Below are 19,690 nucleotides of genomic sequence, written 5' to 3'. Positions count from 1 at the left end.
GGAAAGCTCAGGCAAGAGGGCATGACTTACAAATAAGGAAGTGCTTATATTTCAGCAGACCTGAGAGGAAACAGATAATAAAGATGAACCAGATAATATAATACAGGGCTCATTCACAGCAAAGGAATTGGAATTTTATCCTAAGAGCAATAGGAACTGAAGGGGTTAAACAGGGAAATAGTCTGATTAGATATTCATTTAACAAGAGGATTTAGGAAGTTACTATCACGATCAGGGTGGCTTGAACTGTGTAATATCAGTGCAAATGGAGAAAAAACCAACAGAATGGATTTTAAAATGAAATGTATTTTTAAATGAAATTTTAAAATACAGTAGTCAGGGCTTGATGTTTAGCTAGATGTAGACAACGAGAAAGAGAAAGGAAGCATGAAGCACAGTTTTCTGGCTTGGGAAACTTAGTGGATGACAGATAAAAAAGATGATAAATTCAGTTTGGGGGCACTATGAGTAATAGTCATTCCAGTAAGCCCCTAGATAAAGTGTCAAACTTAGGAGAGAGATCTGGGTTTAAGATGTAGACATGAGAGTCATCAGTTGATAGAAGTTGATCTGAAGCATGGGACACACTATTATCACTCAGCAACAGGTAAACTGTGAAGAAGAGTCAGAAATAGAACCTGGGAAACAATTTTATGTCATCTTATAGATAAAGCCAACTGGTATTCCTGAACTTGGCATCATGTTTAGAAAGCTCTAGGCCTTGCCCATCATGGAATGAGGAGTTTCTAGGGCTAAAAGAATGGGCTAGGGTTGTAGCTCAGAGGTAGAGCACTCGTCTACCATGTGTGAGGCACTTCGTTCAATCCTCAGCATCACATAAAAATAAAATAAAGATATTGTGTCCATCTGTAACTAAAAAATGAATTTTTTTTTAAAAAGAATGTGCCTATCAGGCTCACTGCCCAGACCATAGTCTGGGAACTTTCAGACCCCAGAATTCCTTTATCAAATGGCTCCAAGTGTGCTTCCAGTCTGTACAGTTTTGTTCATGAGTTCCATTCTCCTGAATACCAACTGTGCCACTGATGAGCATTCACCTAAGCTTGACGCATGGCCATGATACTACTCTTTTTGTGATAGGTGTGCAGTATAAAAAGAATTTGGAAATGCAAGACAGGAGTGTCTAAATGTGTGCATGAGCACCATTCTGATAACAGAGAACCAGGAATCGGTCTAAGGGAGGGGTCTGGCTGCAGGCCAGAAGGTGGTTCTGCTCATGCTGCCAATGTCTGGTGTGGAGTACTAAGGAATCTGAGAATCCTATATTTATGTGAACTTAGCCTTCTAAGTTAGGAGGGTAGAACATCTGTTTTTCAGCTTTATTTAAAATAGTAAACTATTTAGACATATGAATGGCGTCCTCCATTGTACTCTACTTCTGCACAGTTGAAAAGGATAAGTACATAGAGAGGAATAAGAAGAAGCAATTAGGGAAGCTGGCTGGAGGAAATGAAGGAGAGATCAACGTCATGGAGCCAAGAAAAGATTATGTTCAGAAGGAACTGACTATTCAAAAGTGGCAAATGCTCGCCAGGAGTTGGGTAAGAGATACAGCCTAAAAGGGTCCACTGGACTTGGCACTGTGAAAGAAAGCTGCAACATCCAGAGGATAATTTCAGTGGAGCATAGGGAAGAAAGGAGGTTACATGAACTAGGATAAAAGAAAAAGAAAGAAAGAAGTCATGGAAAGTAGGTACATAATTCTTTCAACAATTCCATTTTTGAAGAGAAAGAGAAAGTAGGGGGTGATAACTAGAAGGAGACTTGGGCTTGAAGGAATTTTTAAAAGGTTATAATTTATCACCTTAAATACTGATAGGCAAGTGAGAAAAAGGAAAACTAATCATGTGAGGTATCTGGGGGGACATAATAGAAAAATTCCAGACACCAAAAGAGAGAATCGGAGGGATAGTGCTTTTACTGAAATAAGGAAATAAAGACTAAAATATTAACGAAGATGCACATGATCCTATAGGATTGGTAATATATTGAAATCTTTTCAACTCATTCCCTAGGCATAAGATATGAAGCTTTCAGAGAACAAAGGTTCAAAATAGCAGCAGGAGAGAAGTTTGGGGAGAGATTAGAGGAGTGCTGCTACATAGTATGGATGGACCAGCTGATACTGGAGATTAGTTAATCATTTATCTATTGACTGTGGGATTTTTCTCCAAAGTACTAGCCGCGCTGAGGTATAAATATGGAAAAAATGCTCAGTCAGCTCCATGAGATAGTGAGGTTTCACCAAGAGAAGGTGGCAGGACAACAAGGCAGGAGTCAAGCATGTTAGCATGAGAGTGCCAGAAGACACAGAACGCATAAAGTGCATAGATCATTGGCCAGGAGACCTTGACAAGGTCAAAGAATAATATTTAAATGAGGGAGATGGAAAAAAGGAATTTGGGGCAAGTATGGAATGATGAAAAGTTTCATTTCAAGAACAAGCACTGAAATAGTCACTGCGCTATTCTTTGCTATATCTTCTTAGGATAGAATCCAAATAAAGAAAAAAAAATCTCATTCTTCATAAAAACATCTAATGTCATTACTTTAGACTCATACTGTAATTTTCTAAAAATCTGTCTCTTTTCTAAGGAATATAATTAAGAGTAGCATTTCCATCATAGGAAACATGACAAAAATGTTACAAAGAATAGACTATATAAATTCAGAAGACAAAAAAGAATACTAACAAATTTCTTATTTTTCCAACTATACTTAGTGTCTAGTTGGATATAAGCATTTGATGTCCTTCAATAAATTAATTTTTTAAAAATAAATGTAATGGTTTCTGATCTCCCACCTCCTGTTTTCCCTCCTCCTCCCCCTAAAAGATACCTATAAAAAAGAAGAAAGGGTAACAGAAAGAAGTTCCCAACGTAGGGCTCTGAGTACAGTCTTGAACTGACTTAATATGACCCCTAGAGTCACTCATTAGGCTTCTTTCAGTGAGTTCTTACTAAATTCCACCAGCTGGTCAAAAAGCAGTAATTTGTTGATTTGTTGGTTCTTCGATTTTAGATAGAAAGGAAACCTTCTCAAAACGTTATGGAAACAGAATTTTATTACTCCTTCCTTTCTGAAGTAACCAAAGAAAAGGTTTTCTCCTAATCACCCCTCAATCAGGATGTCCTACAATGCTGAATTTAGAATGTGAGAATCTGTTTTAGTACTTTTCTCTTCTTATTTTTACCTACACATAAGTCTTCAAGAATATATATATTAAATACACAGTGAGTGACATTTCTTTAACAAATCTTTCTGTTGAATATAAGTTTACTTTCTAAAAAAAAAAGCTGATTTTTTTTTTTAAATCCTTAGAGACACTCTATGACTTACAGCATGCATTTAGAATGATGCCAGCACTGGGCGTACCAAAGAATATCTAAGGGTTTGGATATGAAAAGGGCAAGTCTAAATATATGATATCTAATCTTTTCAGTTCAAAATCATAGGCTGGATGGAAAACAAAGATCAAAATATACAGTATAGATCCACATGTGAAGTATCTTGAATGTAGGTTGCTACATTATTTTTCTAATGTAGAATTCTGGGGAAAAAAAAATCTCTTAATTCTAGATCAAATACTAAAAGAATTAATACCATGTTAAAAAAAGTAAAAATCCTGGTATTACTGCCAAATTAAAAACAGTTATAAAGCTGGCTAAAAGGCTAGATCATAGGGCCCTTATAACGTGTAATTATTTTTAATAATATTTTATTTTGTATGTTATTTCAATTTATATATTATTATATTTTTAGATGGAGACTGATGATTAGCAGTCTTTACTTCTCTTTCTTATGCTTGTATATCTAAGGGTGTGTTTGTGTGTGTAAATAAGTGTGTTTATGTGTGTGTGTGTGTAAATAAGTGTGATGTCGATGGAGTATCAGGGAGTAGAAAAGAATAATGGAGAAGAGATGAATATTTTTTCATGACCTAAGATGTCCCATATATATTTCTAATACATAGGAACTTGCCTTTCCAACTGAGGTCACCTGGTAAAGAAACAAAAGCATTTGCACTGCTTACCCACAAACTTTTGTGGAGTGGAGCTTTTACGTTTTCCCATATTCCCCGTGAGCTTCTCTATGACAGCAGGTCTCTCAAAAGGCACCAGAGAAATATTGTTGTCCATAATAGGCTCTTGATCCTTACAATCTTCCATAGGAGGTACTATATAAAACCACACAAAAAGGCATTCTGGTAATTTCTTCAACAATTTGAAAGATACAGAGATAAATTTGCCATTCCAATATGCTATAAAAAAACATAAGCTAGTATGTTTGAATGAAAGCAAGTATAAAGAATAATCTCTAGTGTGAAAGAATACTGTTTAATTTTACACACACATTCAGTGGAATTCATTTTTATCTGAGTTTCTCTCAGATCAATAACATAAACTGTTGGCACTATTTGTGGCAAACATGTTCATCTGATTTCTCATATTTTGCCTAAAATTGTTTTGAACACTGATTAAAATCAATAATTCAAGGCTACATTATTTTAAAGGCTTTGGAGATTATCTTTATAAAACAATTTTAGAAAGTCAGCTTGTTTCAGAGAAAACCTTAACCAGACACTCAGAATAACAGCAAAATATTTTTTGACCATTTCCCCGCCACCCCAACCCCCATGTATTTTCCTGCAGCAGATTTTCTGTTTGATGAGCTGTTAGCCTTATTGGCAGTAGCTTAAATACCTGCACAAAGCAGCTTTCATGGGGAGATCCAATTCTGAACATGTCTATGCATAGTAAATGGTGGCAGCTTTATGATCGTAATTTATTTTAAAAAGAGCTCTTTAGCAAGATAAAACAATCCATTTCCAAATTGGCACATTGGCTCACTAAACTACTGCTCTAATTCATTTGACATAAACTCCAGGGCTCCTCTCTACTCGTCCCATTTATCTAAGTTGCTATGGGCTATTATGTCAGGCCTTAGATATTGACATTAGATACTGATGTTCATAGTATAGATAATAAAGGTTGTTTTTGAGTAGAAATACTGGCCAAAGATTTTGAATTAAGAATAGGGTAACATTTTCAATCAGATTTATCTGATTAAAACTAATGTTCAAAGGAAAGACCTAAAGGTTCTATATCTTTAGCTATCTTTACTTATTCAGCATGCACTGAAAAATTATTTACTTTGGTCCATTAATTTGTACAGGATAGTCCCACTGTGTGAAACATAATGTATTCTCATTCATAAGGGGATCCTGGTGTTATGCACTACAAGTAAGAAAGCAAAGATGAAAGGGAAGAAAATTGAATGTCCAATTCAGGTAACTCATTTAATAGCCACTAGCAGGTTGCTAATTTTGAAGAAATGAAAAATAGCATCACGAAAGGTTTCCTTAGTTTGGACAATTTAAGGAAATTAACATTCAATCTATATAACACATAGATTGGATGGGCCAGAAAAAGTTAATCTTCAATCTATGTTTAATAAGAGATATTCTGGCTATAAATAGCAAGAAATATTGCAACTATTGGATATTAATATGGAAAAACAATTCCAAAAAGAGATTCAGTAAGAAGGAAACATAGGTAATTTTCTATACCAAAATTAATCAGGGTATTATCAATGAGAAATGTGTATCTCAAAACATTACCTGTAACTTTCTCTTTCTCCCCCAACCCCTCTTTATTTCTTCTGGAAGTAGAACCAGGACCTCATACATGATAAGCAAGTGCTCTACCACTCAGCTACATCCCCAGCCTTTTAAAAATATTGTGAGACAGGGTCTTACTAGACTCAGCTTTTGAGTAGCTGGGATTATGGGTGTGCACCACCAAGCCCAGTATTATGAAATCTGTCAACAACTAAAAGAAAAAAATTACTTAAGAGAAAATCAAGAGATTCTAAAAAGAAAGCAAAGAATTTTTAAAACAATCAAGAATGACCACACAATTTAGAATAAATGGTCAGGAGAATGGAATGGTGATGTGGTGGGGAGCCAGGTCATATGAAAAACAGATTATGGTCAAAATCTTAACTTTTTGGAGAAGGAGTAGTAGATTCACAGGAATTTACTGCATTATTAAAATAACTCCAAAACTAAAGTAGTTCATGGGTGAAACAAAGATGAAAATATATCACAGACCTAGATTCAAAATGAAAAAATTTTTGCAAGAAAAAAAATTGTCGTAAACTTTGCTAAAAAAAACAGCAAAAGTGGTTAAAGGGGTTTGCCCCCCAAATTGAATATGCTAACTAGTTCTGAAATGAGTAATCTAAAACTTGGCAGTTCTGGTCTAAGTCTTACCCTGAATTTTCGTATTTGCACACATTTAACACTCAAAACGAAACCTGGGTGTGGGAACTGTCCCACACCACATCCACCTCAATTCAGATGATTTGTCCCAAGTTCAATGAAGCTCATGTAAACTGAAAACAATGACTTTGGCAGAGCTCTGGTTTAATCTCTTCTTTATAACAGCCCTTATGGCCCAAATTGATCTTTTACCATGCCAGCAATAATAACGGGTATATACTAGGTGCTAAGTACTATTTTAAGACGTCACATTTAATAATTCTTTTAATTCTTTCAAAAACCCCATGAAATTGGTGTCATTACCATCTTATTTTACAGAGGGGAAACAAAAATCTGGCTACCTTAAGTAATTTCTTCCATGTTGTGTTTACTTCTAGTTAGGAGGGAATGTTATTACTAGGAGGTCTGGATCCAGAACCTGACCTCTTAACCACTATGCTATCCTGTTCTTTGTAGATGTCTCTTAAACACTGACATCTTATAAACCAGTTGACATATCTGTTAATGGAAAAAAACTGATACTCTTTTACTCAATTATGTAATCACGTAATCTGATTTTTTTCACTTTCATGAATCTGGGAGCAACTCAACAAAATGTTTCTGTATATATACTGCTTAAAACACAAAGCAAATTCTCTAGGTATCTGACATCTCAATTGCATTTATCCTATTGTAAGACATTTAGCTAGGCTAAAAACATACCAATGTGCTTAACTTCACTTGTTTGAGCAAACTTCATAATCAAAGATCTTTTTTGACCTTATTTATTTTTATACTTGCATTGTATCATTGTTTCGTCACATTGATGAACCATAAAGGCAGAACCATAATAGTACTCCCAATATAGCTTTTACTTTCCTTCCTTCCAGTCTGGGGATCGAATCCAGGACCATGTGCATACCAGACAGAAACTCTACCACAGAGCAACATCTCTATCCCTCTGTAAAAATTTATTTTGATATAGGGTTTTGTTAACTTGGCCTGGCTGGCCTCAAACTTGTGATCCTCCTGCCTCAGCCTCCCAAGTAGCTGGGATTATAAGCATGCACCACCACAGTGGCCCTAACATGCATTTCATTTGTTGGTTGGTTGGTTTTGTTTGGTTTTTATCTTAAAATTCAAATTCCAAGAAGAAACAGAACGAAGGACCTATATTAGGTCACAGGTATACCCCTGGACAGGACAGGGCTGCGGAACTGCACTGACATCCCCAATAGCTGCATGCAATGGGAGAAAGTTCTCAAAAAGGAACGTGGAACTCATATTATCAAGAGAAGAGGGAAGGGACATCAGGCAGGCAAAACAGATGTCTTGAATTTTGTCACAAGTTTTCTCCATGTCACTAAATCTAAAACCAAAACTTCTCATTTACATGAGTTATTTTCTTGACAGCATTCAACAGTGCTGATACTCGCTTTGCTGTAATCCTATCTTTTAGGTTAAAGTACAAAATTCTTTGCCTAGAACAGTAGGCCCTGGATGTTTGGTACAGAACATATATCTTTACTCTCACAACCTTCTCTTGTCTTTACAAATTGGGCTCCAAATGTACAAATTTCCTATCAGGTCCTTAGCTCTCCGTGGTCTTTTAGACTTCTGTTTCTTCATATATGCTATTCACTCTGCATGAAATGCCCCGCTCCACTTACTAGCTTGTTATTTTTACCTTTCAAACTTTACATAACTTCCCCTAGAAATTCCTCTTGGAAATCCAGTCTGATTTAGGTACCTGTCCTCTGTGCCCTGTGACACTTGCCACACGGTGCTCTAATTGTTGGTTTATTGGTTGTTTCTTCCAATATTTGGTAAAAGCCTCAGAGATGGCAATTTATTTGACTTTCTATGTGAGACACTCTATTCAATGGATCTTTACAATATAACTTACCAAAGGAAATGATGTCACACAATGGAAATAAGACAAAAAAACTAAATAGAAAGTTTGTAAACTCTCAATTATACCTCCATGGTTGGGGAAAAGAACCGCCCTTTCCAAAATAATCCAAAGTGCAAACCTATGAAATCATAGCTTTCAAGTTGGCTGACTTTCTGGTTCACACTTTGATTTTTGTCTTGTGGAAAGAAGGCAATTAATTACACAGTTTGGTTTTTAAAGCTTTGTCTTCAAGCTGAACAGTCATGAAAAATGAGCATAAAGACAACATAGAAATAAGATAAATAATCTGCCACGAAAACCAATTCATTGTTATCTGTATTTCCGAAACTAAAAGTCATGAAATTCCTCTCCTTTCCTCGAAATCAATCAACATTTATAAAAACTTTTTATTCAACTTCCTAAATATGTTTTTAATGTTCCTCTCAGAGTCTTGTCCCACCACTGCGCCTTCATCTTTTCCTTGGCACTATCACTTTGGGTCTCTCCTCACACTCACGCCCTGCGCCAGACAGATGTCAGTCCTCTATTCTACATCGGTGACATTTGTGTCTCAAATATGCACATTTGATTAGCCAGTGGTTTCCCATCACTATGTAGTGTTGAGACTTCATTAGTAAAAAAGGCTCTGCTTCTGCATTACGGTCTCCTAAACTCAGTCTTATTTCCTGCCACTCCTTTAGCTCCAATCATACCCAGTGTCAAAGAATCTGTTAAGGATTCTTTATTCCTTCAAGCCTCTTCCCTGTTCTCTGCATGGAATGAGCAGCCTCTGTGTCCTGTCAGATACCTGTGACTCTTACCATCTCTAATGCTCATATCAAAACACTGTGTCATATAAGAAGCTTTCTTTGTCTTCTCCATCAGGCTACCCCTACATCCATGCTCCCAAACTGCAAACACATCTTTATTAACAATTTTGCTTTGTTTCATCTTATTATATTTAAAATGTATGTGTTTCCTAACAGAATGTAAGTATACAAAAGACATTGTGTTCATTTATCTTTAAATTCCCTAAATGTTTCATAGATCTTGGCAAAGAGCAAGCAAGCCCTCAATAAATGTTTTCTGAATGAAGTGGAAGAATGTCTTTTTTTTTTTTTTTTTCCTTCAGACATTTCCTTAATAGAAGAGCCAATATGGGATGAACTTGTTTTGGAAAAGAGATGTTAGGAAAAATAACTCTATTAGAAATGAACAAAAATTCCCTTTATAGATTTAACAGCAACCACACTAACTGGCAACCCTAACTCCTACCACTAAAAGGGAAAGAAAAGAAGTAGATAATATATAGCAGGAAAAGAAGAGAGGGATGGGATAAATATGAATTTTATTGTGGCTCTGTTGAAAAGGAGACCTTGGCCATGCTATGTGTGTGTGTGACAAGATTAATGATGAACTTATGTGGTTTCTACATACAGTTTTCTCTCTCATGGATGTATCAACTCCTACCTCATAAAGTCAACTCTTCATTAAGCAGGTCAATAAAAGAAAAAGGAGATTAATGATGACCCCAAATTATTGTTACAACAAACCTAGAAAAGTATGGTAGAAAATGGCATTCATATTATGGTTAATGTGGTTAAAATGGTATCTAGTATTTAAGAACAAATATTCAACTCTATCCATGACATCAAGAATTATCTTCCTCCTCTACTTCTCCTTGGCTTTCCCTCTTTCTCTGTCCCACTTGTCCTCCTCTGTCCCAGCTTTGGCACCACTTATAAAGGGCCTGTGTCTGAAAAGATCCAAGAAATCTGGGAAATAAAGGGCAATACCGAAGTCCCAATTGTTTACAAGACGTCTTTTTCTCTTCCCAAAATACACCTAACTTTTTTGTCAATATTAATTCTATGACAGTGTAATGAGCCAAATGTTGGTTATAATTATTTATTTATACCTTACTTTCCTGCACTAATATAAAATCTTTTAGGAGAAACTCTATTTTGATTATTTGGGTATGTAAGCCATTTGGAGTTTCATAAATAACTAAATGGAAAAAATAATCAACAGAATGTGCATGTTATTCCAATCAAATGTTAGAACAGTGGGAAAACAGGAAAAGTAGTAGTGATGCCATAAGGGATCTCTGGGAAGCTCTGGAATGCTCCCGATCTCCATGAGTCCCCTGACTTAGGCAATCCTTAAATCCAAAACAGTGTTCTAAGGAGGTCAAGGGAACCTGTACTTCTTAACAGTGGCAAGTGACGACATTATAGGGGAGGACAGATTTCTGTTTCTTAGTATTTAATGTCCTAAAATGTACGAATTATTTGGGGGGTGTTTACTATACATCTGATACCATTTACTTCTTACACTATGCCTATGACACTACAGCAGCAGACCAGGGTGACTGGACTTCACAGCCCACCATTTTATAACCTCTATGCTGTAGGCCCTATGTCATGCTTGCATGCTCAGGCAATAAAACTTGCAATACAAAAAGAGTTCAAATACAAACAAAAGTGTTAGTAATATAAAAATAAATGGACTCAATCATAACAACTAATGGAATTAAATCAGATTCTTTAGATTACAGAACCTATCCTAATACAAGGAAATATGTAAATTATTTAGAATAACAACAAACATTTAAAATTTTAATTCTCAACAACAAATAATTTTATAGTTTAATAAAATTTAAAGAAATTAAAAATTTTTATAACAATTATATAATTTATTAGATACTGATCTAATAAGCACATCCCCATAAAACCCATAAAAACATAAACCAAAAAAAAAAAAAAACCATAAATTATCCTCAAGGTACTATATCTAAGCCAATAAAAGAATATTTGTATTTTTAAATGTAAGTAAAGAAAACTACCATTCAATATTAGCCAACCATTTTTAAAAAATATTTATTTTTTAGTTTTAGGTGGACACAATATATTTATTTCATTTTTATGGGGTGCTGAGAATCGAACCCAGTGCCTCACGCATGCTAGGGGTGCGTGCTACCACTTGAGCCACATCCCCAGCCCCTCAGCCAACGATTTTTAAATAAAGATAGAAATATATCAATAAGATTTTTGAATTCACATGAATAATAAAATCAGTCAGTATAAAAATATAATTAGGGGGTGGGGTAGTGACTCAGTGGTAGAGTGCTCACCTAGCACGTGTGAGGCACTGGGTTTGATACTCAGCACCACAATAAAAAAATAAATAAAATAAAGTTATTGTGTCCAACTACAATTACAAATTATATATATATATATATATATATATATATATACACACACACATATAATATATGTATATATAATTAGGCAAGACAGAAAGTAGAAATCTAAAGAACTGAAATCCATCACTTTCCTTTGTAAGGCTGACTTACTAAAATTGACTTTTTGTGAATTGAGACTTATGAATTCGTGAGCCTTAAGGACAACCTTCTTGTCACTGTGTATTGTGGAGATCAGGCTGTTTTGCTTAGAGAATGTTTTTTTAGGAGGGTGATGGTGTCAAAGTTTAGTCTAAATCATGTTTCACACATGTGAAAGCAAAATTAATAATTTCTCAGATTCATTATAAGATAGATTGGAGAAAATTCAAATTATATCACTGAATATTTTCCCAACACAAGAAATAATGCAAATAAGCAATTCATTCTTTCTGGAGACCTACAGCTTTGTGTGGAACCATTTCTAACGTTTGGTTAGAGAAAACAGTAGCTTCCCTTGGCGTAGTAAAGACTGGCTGCCAGTGTTACATGAATTCAAACATTATCCGAAGTAATTTGGGAGTATCATAAAAACTCAGTAGAGCTTGTTGGCAACGTATGGATGTATCCCAAAGCTCAGCTCATTTCAAGTGTTTAAAAAGATAATCCCATACAAAGTTAATATGATCTAAATTGAAACAGAGTAAGATTTGATCTTCATGTTGAAGGGTGGAGGGAACTATTTAGCCCATAAAAGACTACAGGAGCAGCACAGGAGGGCATGAAAATCGCGACGCTATTGCTACCCACCATGGTGACTCATGACCTGCCCAGCAGCCTCCATGCTGACATTCTGGAGATAGTTGTGGCAGCGTTCCTTGTGCTCCTCCAGTGAACTGCGCTGCTTGTAGCTTCGTCCACAGTAGTTGCACTTGTGAGGTTTACCCACTGCAAAGAGAACAAGGGTAGGATGCCGTGAGTCTCATCCACGTCCAAAGCGAAATTAACAGCTAACTTTTGACAGTTTGGAGGAAGCATTTATATGCTTTTCAGACTTATATCTCTTTCTCCTCCCACATTCCTGTTTAGGCAAGAAAAGATAATAAATTTCTACTAAGACTAAAATACACTAAGAAGACAGGCAGCTGGTACCTTCAGCAATAGGGGAAATACTGAATCAAACTCACGTTCTGACTGTATTCCCGACTCTGTGGGACCGATGATCAATTTTCAAATTATCTGACTCTAAACACATTTACACTTACAAAATTATGTCAGCTTTGACTCATTCAAAATACAAATCAGGAGTATCCTAGATACATTTTTTTTGTAAGAGTAGGGCATTTTTCTAAAGAAAAATTAAAATGCAACAACTTAAAATGTCATGGTTTAAACAAAAAGAGATTATTCATGGGTACCAAGAAGATTAAAAAGACGCAAGTGGTGAGAAAAAGTACAGATAAAAGTAGAGAGTTTCTCTTTTCTTTCCACCTTGGTAATGACTATTCACACATGTAAAACTTTGCAGCATATAAGTGTATTCTTCCCTACCAGCATGCTTTTATAATACTAAGAATTAGCCAGTAGGTGTTGGAGTCAGGATTATTAACAGGAATTATGGAAGCCCGACATATTTAGTTACAATGAAAGTGATATTTTCTAAAACATCTCACATTTGGGAAATGAATTTTCCCTTAATAGGGAGCCATTATCTCAGTATAGCTATTAAAATATGTACTATGACATTCCTGTACAAAACTTTATAAAATTGATTAAAAACAACCTCTATGGAAAGAGGTTTTAATGTATGATTATTCATGAGAATTTTACTGAGCGCTTTGACTCTTAGGATTCTTAGTTTTAAATGAATACAGAGCAACAAAAACGCCAGGTGGTCTGTTCCAAAGCCCTCAGTCATAAAACACAGCGTTAATCAGGCCTCATCTCTCATTTGACTCCCACAGGAATCTGAGTTTTGCCAAGAGAAAAGACAGGCAACTCTTTCATGACAGAAGATAGCACCCTTAACTCCAGTCACCTTACAAACCCAGGTGATGAGACTGGTCACAAGAGAAACTAAAATACTATAAGAAAACAAAGTACTCAAGCTACCTGAATGTTTCACTGGACTGAATTTTAAAAACCAAAAAAAAAAAAAAAAAAAATCCTTAGGTTGTATTTGAGATCTATACAAAATAAAATAAGTTATTTCATAATTATATTTTTTTGGTAAATTCTCTTAAAAGTTTTTTAAGGCATGATTAGTCATTTAACAAAATACTAGGCAAAGTGTTTTTCGGAACCAATAATTTCTGATAAGTAGATGTGACTATTGTACAGAATTATATCACTACAAGAACACAAGAAAATATTTTTAATCAAAACAGTGTAAATAATATAAATATATGGAACTACATAACAAAAAGTCCCTGTTTACTATTAGCATTATTCATTTTTTTCTAGAAATAGCGATGAATTTACACTAAATGTGTCTATTAACTGATTAATAATATACACTTATATTGTAGCTAACTAATACTTGTTAGTCCTGTTACCCAGTCTTATGATACCTCTGTTTTGCTGTGAATATGTCCTCCTAGACTTCCCCTTATTTCAATGAGCAACCTTCATGGCTCCTCAGTTGAATTGAAACATGGCTCCATTCCATTTCTCCTGCCTCCTAACCATCCACAGACTCACCACTCCCCTGACAAGGAGGAAAAGGCACTACACTCTTCACTGCTCTCAGTGCATTTTCCACCCACCCATATACTTTACTACTTCTTCCATTTTGTCATGGATGTACTCTGAAACATCACTTCATTCTCTTCATCTCCTCCTTGTTCTTAGTGAGTCCAACGGGGATCTGAGCAAATGTTCTAAAGGTATAGCCTCAATTTTCTCACCTTTTAATTTTCATACTACTCAAACAACTCAAATACTGGGTAACATGTTGGACTTTGACATGCCTTGTAACTATTCCATCTCCAAGAAATTTGCTTTGGGAACACTCTACCTTATCTTCCTATCTTTCATTCATTCAATATAGATTTGAATTGTAACAACACTGTGGTGAAGCTGAAAGGCAAAGTGGAGAACAAATTCTCATGACGCCTAATATTAGGTAAATGACAGCCAGGGGAGGAAGACAGACAATAAATACACAAACAATGTATTACAGATTATGGTTGGTTCTATGGAACAAATGAATAATGTGCTAGTATGACATGGGGACCATATTTAGTGTGAAAAATTTGAACAGGAAACTCTGTCAGAGATAGAGCATTTAGAGTAAAACAATAAAGGAAAAATAGTAGTCAGAAAATTGGGGTAGGGGTTGGGGTGGGTGGAGGAGTAGCATTTCAGAATTTCTAAGAACTGTTATCAATTGTTTTCTTCAAGGTCCACATTCTGCCTGAATACTCTTTGGAAATATTTTTCAAACGTCCCCTGCAAATGCAATGGCCAACTATCCTCATAAGATCATTTCCTATCAGTTCCTTGATATTATTTCTTAATAGTATCAAGTCCAAGGAGATATTCTTTATAGTTACTCTCTACGTGACAAGTTTATCTGCAAATTAGGAGTTCATTTATTTGTAAGTAAATACACATATTTTCTCAACAAATATAGCATATATATAGTCATAGGAGAGGACCTGTACTGTAATTTTTGTTTTTATAATGGTTATTATTATACATTCTCATCAAATAAAACACTGTCATTCTGATATTATTGAACATCTTAAAGTCAATAGCCTCCTAATTACTAAATCCAGTGAACTTTTAGCAATTCTAAAACTTCCTAATTTCTCAGTCACCACCAAACCACCTTGTGTCTTGAATCTCCTTTTTGTTTCTGGAATGCGATTCTGTGCTCGCCTTCACTGGCTTCTCAACCTCTTCCCAATTTGTAGACAAACACGTTCTTCCAGATTTTGGTTTCAGAATAATATTCTTCCTCTTTGCTCTCTAGATTAAGTCTTCATTTCTAAGAAACATCCACATCATGTGTGGAATGATTCCCTGTTTGTGAACTCCTGCTGGCCACCTACACTCTTCATGATCTTGAGATTCCCTTCCACATAATGTAAACATCTGTTTTGATACATGACATGACAGTTGCTCTATAATGATCCAGTTGATATCTGTTTTTCCCTAGTCCAAACGAGGAGCTCCATAGGACAAAGATGATGTTTTACTTATAAATTGATAATGCTTATCATACTTATTACTAAAAATGTAGGAGAAGATATGTATTTACTGAGTGACTGACTGAAATTCAAAACTATATTACCTACGGCCTTTTAAATATCATTTCATGGATAGTCCCCTGAAATCAAATTTTGCATTCAGATATCTACAATTATCTTCCTCCACAAAACTCCCTCCTTATTCTGATAGCAGCCCTTTTGTGTTAGTGTGGCAACTAGTCTAATAATCCAGACTCACAATAATGTGGCCACTTTTGTTGCCTCCTATTCTCACTTCCAAATATCGCTAGTTTCTGTGAACTCAACTGCTTCAATGTTTTTCAAGTTTATCTCTTCCTTTAAATTCTGGGCTAGCATAATATGTTTCAAATAGGGTTTCTCTTCCTGTGTGTAATTATTTTACCCCCTTCTTGAACACTGCCTTCATTGAGGGCAAACTTCTACTGAATAGCTCTATGTGGTTTTCAGCATCCTATGCAAATTGGCCACAAAGCATACCTCCCATCTCAGCAAAATTACCCTGCACTTACACTTCTGAGTCTTAGGTTTTTGGGGTGTTTTGTTGTTGTTGTTTGTTTGTATGTTTCTGAGTGGCTTAATCCAATTTCTGCCTCTTCAAGTCTCTTCCTTCGTTCTCAACAATCTCTTGAATGCCCTTCCATCTAAAAGTGATCTTTCTTACTAGAGAACTGTGATTGTATTGGCCATTCAAGCGTGGGACACTTTTACTCTTCTACCTTATATTATTTGTGTCTTTTATGCATGGTATTCATTTTCATCTCCTATATAACATTGTGAGCTACTTGGGAAATTAAATGCTATCATGTACCTTTGTAGCTTCCAAGGAGTTTAGAATGGTGTCTTGTTCATAGAAATAACTTACAAATGGACTTTTCAAGGATGACATCACTTGGTAACTCTTTAGTTTTATCTCATCAGTTTTTCTTACATCATTTTCTAATTTCAGAAGCAATACATTCATATAAAGTTTTTAAAAATTTACCAAGAAATCAAGTAACTGTATTTGGCATTTCTGAATTATCTTCTTGAATTTTTCTATACATGCAAAGATAAATTTTGTTATAAAACTGGGTTATCTTAAATGCTGTATTTTTTTTACAATATCTTTACTTTGTTCATTTATTTGTATATGGTGCTTAGGGTCGAACCCAGGGTCTCACACATGTGAGGCGAGCGCTCTACCATTGAGCCACAACCCCAGCCCTTATATGCTGTATTTTATAATCTGCTTATTTTATTGAACAATGCATCTTGAAAATTTTCCTGTTATGAAATGGTACTTTTTTCCTGCTAGTAAGTAACAATTTTCTTATAGATTACAGAATTATGGTAATGTGGAATTACTTACTCTGGTTAGTATTCCTACGTCTTTTAATTTTCAATCTAATGATTATTTTTCTTTCTTTCTTTTTTAACCACAGATATATATGTCCATACTTGGAAAAAAACCCAAAGATACCTAAAAGGAATTTAATGAAATGCATACTTTCTTTCCTGTCTGGCTTCCAGCAATCTAATTATCCCAAAAAGCAACCATTTCAACTCCTTCTTCCAGTGATTATATCCATATTTCTAACTAATATATAAGTTTTTCGTAATTTATCAAGTTTTGAGATAATATATTGCCTTTCTGTCCTGGTAATTAAGGATTCAGCTCTCTTACAAACATCCTTTCAATTCTCCTTTTCTTTTAATAGTTATATAACAATTTCTGATTAATAGTACAAAAATGAAAATTTCCATTATTAATGAAAATATCAATCATAATATACTACTTGGCTCAACAGTGATTACAGTTCCTTTTTGGCAAAACTTTCAATTTTTCCTTGTTAATAATTGTCTCTTTTTTTTACTTTTGCTTGTGTTTCTGTACCTAGTGCTACTTTTCCCTTCTCCAAATGTTCCCATACCTACTAATAATTTTTCTAAACACTCAAGGGTCTCAGTGCCTCAGGTTCTGTGCCATCCCAACTCCCTTCTTGCCTTTTCACAGCTATCTGCACTTCCTGATCCTAATGGAAGTGATGGTACTTTAGGTTTATTATACAACTGTTGTCCTGAGACTGTCTTTGTATTCCCTCATGACTGGCTTCCTTGATTGCCTAATCCCATGTTTTCCTCTCTTTCTTGGCTATAGAATTTCTAGGCTGGAAATCATTTTCTCTTAACATTTTTAAAGTTTTGTTCCACTGACCTACGAATGTCCCATTTCTTTTAAAAAGTCTGATGCAAATATAGCTTAATATGTGGGCTGCTTATCTGAAAGCTGTTAGCATCATCCCTTTGTCCTTGATATTCTGAAATTTCTGAAACATGAGCTGTGTCTTTTGTCTAGGGTCTCTAATTTAGATGCTTGCCCTTTAGCTCTCAGGAAATGAAAATGTGTGTGTATGTATGTGTATGTGTATGTATATATATATATATATATATATATATATATATATATATATATATAGCAGGTATTACAAAATATGTGTGTATACAGAGAACATAAATATACATACAATGTACACATTATTGTAGTTACAGATAGTCTGTGACTATTTCAAATTATATGGTATATAGTATAAGAGCCTTAATGCTATTCTTTTAAAAAAAAATTGGATTCCTAGTTGTTTTTGCACCATCTGTAGAAAACAATATACTTTAAGACTAAAATATTTTTGGTGAAAATCAATTTGCCATGTATTTGGGGGTACTCTGGACTCTATTCCATTATTATTCTATTAATCTTTATGTCAATCCTTAAACCAACAGATCAAGTCTTAACTAGTCAGTCTTTAGAGTGGGTAGGGTAAGTCATCTATCTTTGCTTTTTCAAAATTTTTTGGCTACTGAGGTTCTTTGTATCTCAACAAATTCCAGAGTGAGTTTGCCAATATCTACAAAAAAAGGCTGCTGGTGTATTTACTGGGATTGTGTTGAAGTGATAGGCTCAATATCAGGAAAAATTATTTAACGGTGGTGATCTATCTCTCCATTTGTTTAAGTCTTCATTAATTTCTCTCAGAAATGCTTAAGAATTTTAAGTGTATAGTTCTTATAACATATTTAAGTTTCTCTTGAAGTATTTCATACATTTTTGGATGCTCTAGTAAGTGGCACTGAATTCTAATTTTAAACTGTTCATTCTTTCCACATAGAAATACACTCACTTTCTTCTCATCATGTGGAAGAGATATCTGCACTTCCATGTTTACATTTTCCTTGCATTTTAAAGTCTTAGTGAAACTTTTGGGTAGATCCCTTGGTACTTCTATATAGTTGGACATATCATCTAGAATTAAGATCACAAATGATCTTAATCATGTTGAGGAAGCTCCTTTCTATTCTATCACTAAATTTTTATTAAAATTTTTTTTTGTGCACAAACGCTGAATTGCATCAAATGCTCTTTGTGCAACTAAGAAGATGATTATACATTTTTTTTGCTTTTTGTTTTTATTAATACAAAGAATTATATTGAATGATTATTACTGGTGCTAAACAACTGGGATAAATCCTACTTAGTTATGATATATTATTCTTTTCACATAACTACAAGCTTAATTTGCTAAATTTTTATTAAGGATCATTGCTATGTCTTATTAAGGACCATCTATGTTCAACAGGGTTATAAGATAAAGTTTTCATATTTTGTAGTGTCTTCGATTTGGTATCAGGGTAATATCAAACTCATGAAATTCATTTGACAGTACTCCTCCCTCTTCTATTCTCTGGAAAAATCTGTTTCGCAAGTGTTTCCCCTTAATTATGCTTTTCACTAAATGTTTGACAGAATTTACCAGTGTAGTCATATGGACTTTACTGTGTTGGAAGGTGTTAAATTTCAATTTCAATTCTTAGAATAAATATGTCTATTCAAAATATCTATTTCTTCATGAGTACACTGTGATAATTTCTATATTTTAAGAAATTCACTCAGTGCATCTATTTGAATTTATTGACATAAAATTGTTCACAATATTCCTGCATTATGCTTCCAATGCCCTTAGGATTTAAAATGATGTTCCATTTCCATATTACCCTAGCAAAAATCCTACATTAACGAAAATTGAAGATATAATCTGTCAGAGATGTAGATATAGACTATTGAC

General features: G+C 34.6%; 1 protein-coding gene across 9 annotated transcripts in view; it reads right to left on the bottom strand.

Annotated features, from left to right (window-relative positions):
• Positions 1-19,690, bottom strand: part of Ikzf2 (IKAROS family zinc finger 2) — a 149,949-nt gene that overhangs the window by 9,920 nt on the left and 120,339 nt on the right. For all 9 annotated transcript variants that reach the window (XM_046462916.2, XM_046462915.2, XM_046462913.2 and 6 more), the window contains 2 exons: positions 12,169-12,306; positions 4,055-4,198 (listed from right to left, as the gene is read on the bottom strand). In XM_046462916.2, the coding sequence (XP_046318872.1) occupies positions 4,055-4,198; positions 12,169-12,306 (282 nt within the window). The remainder of the gene's footprint in view (positions 1-4,054; positions 4,199-12,168; positions 12,307-19,690) is intronic.

The sequence above is a fragment of the Marmota monax genome, unplaced genomic scaffold (assembly GCF_021218885.2).
Source record: "Marmota monax isolate L192 unplaced genomic scaffold, Marmota_monax_Labrador192_F-V1.1 WCK01_AAM20220418_F8-fsc00136, whole genome shotgun sequence".
NCBI classification, from domain to species: domain Eukaryota; kingdom Metazoa; phylum Chordata; class Mammalia; order Rodentia; family Sciuridae; genus Marmota; species Marmota monax.
The sequence above is the reverse complement of the archived record's forward strand: the minus strand, read 5'-3'. Positions and strand labels throughout refer to the sequence as shown.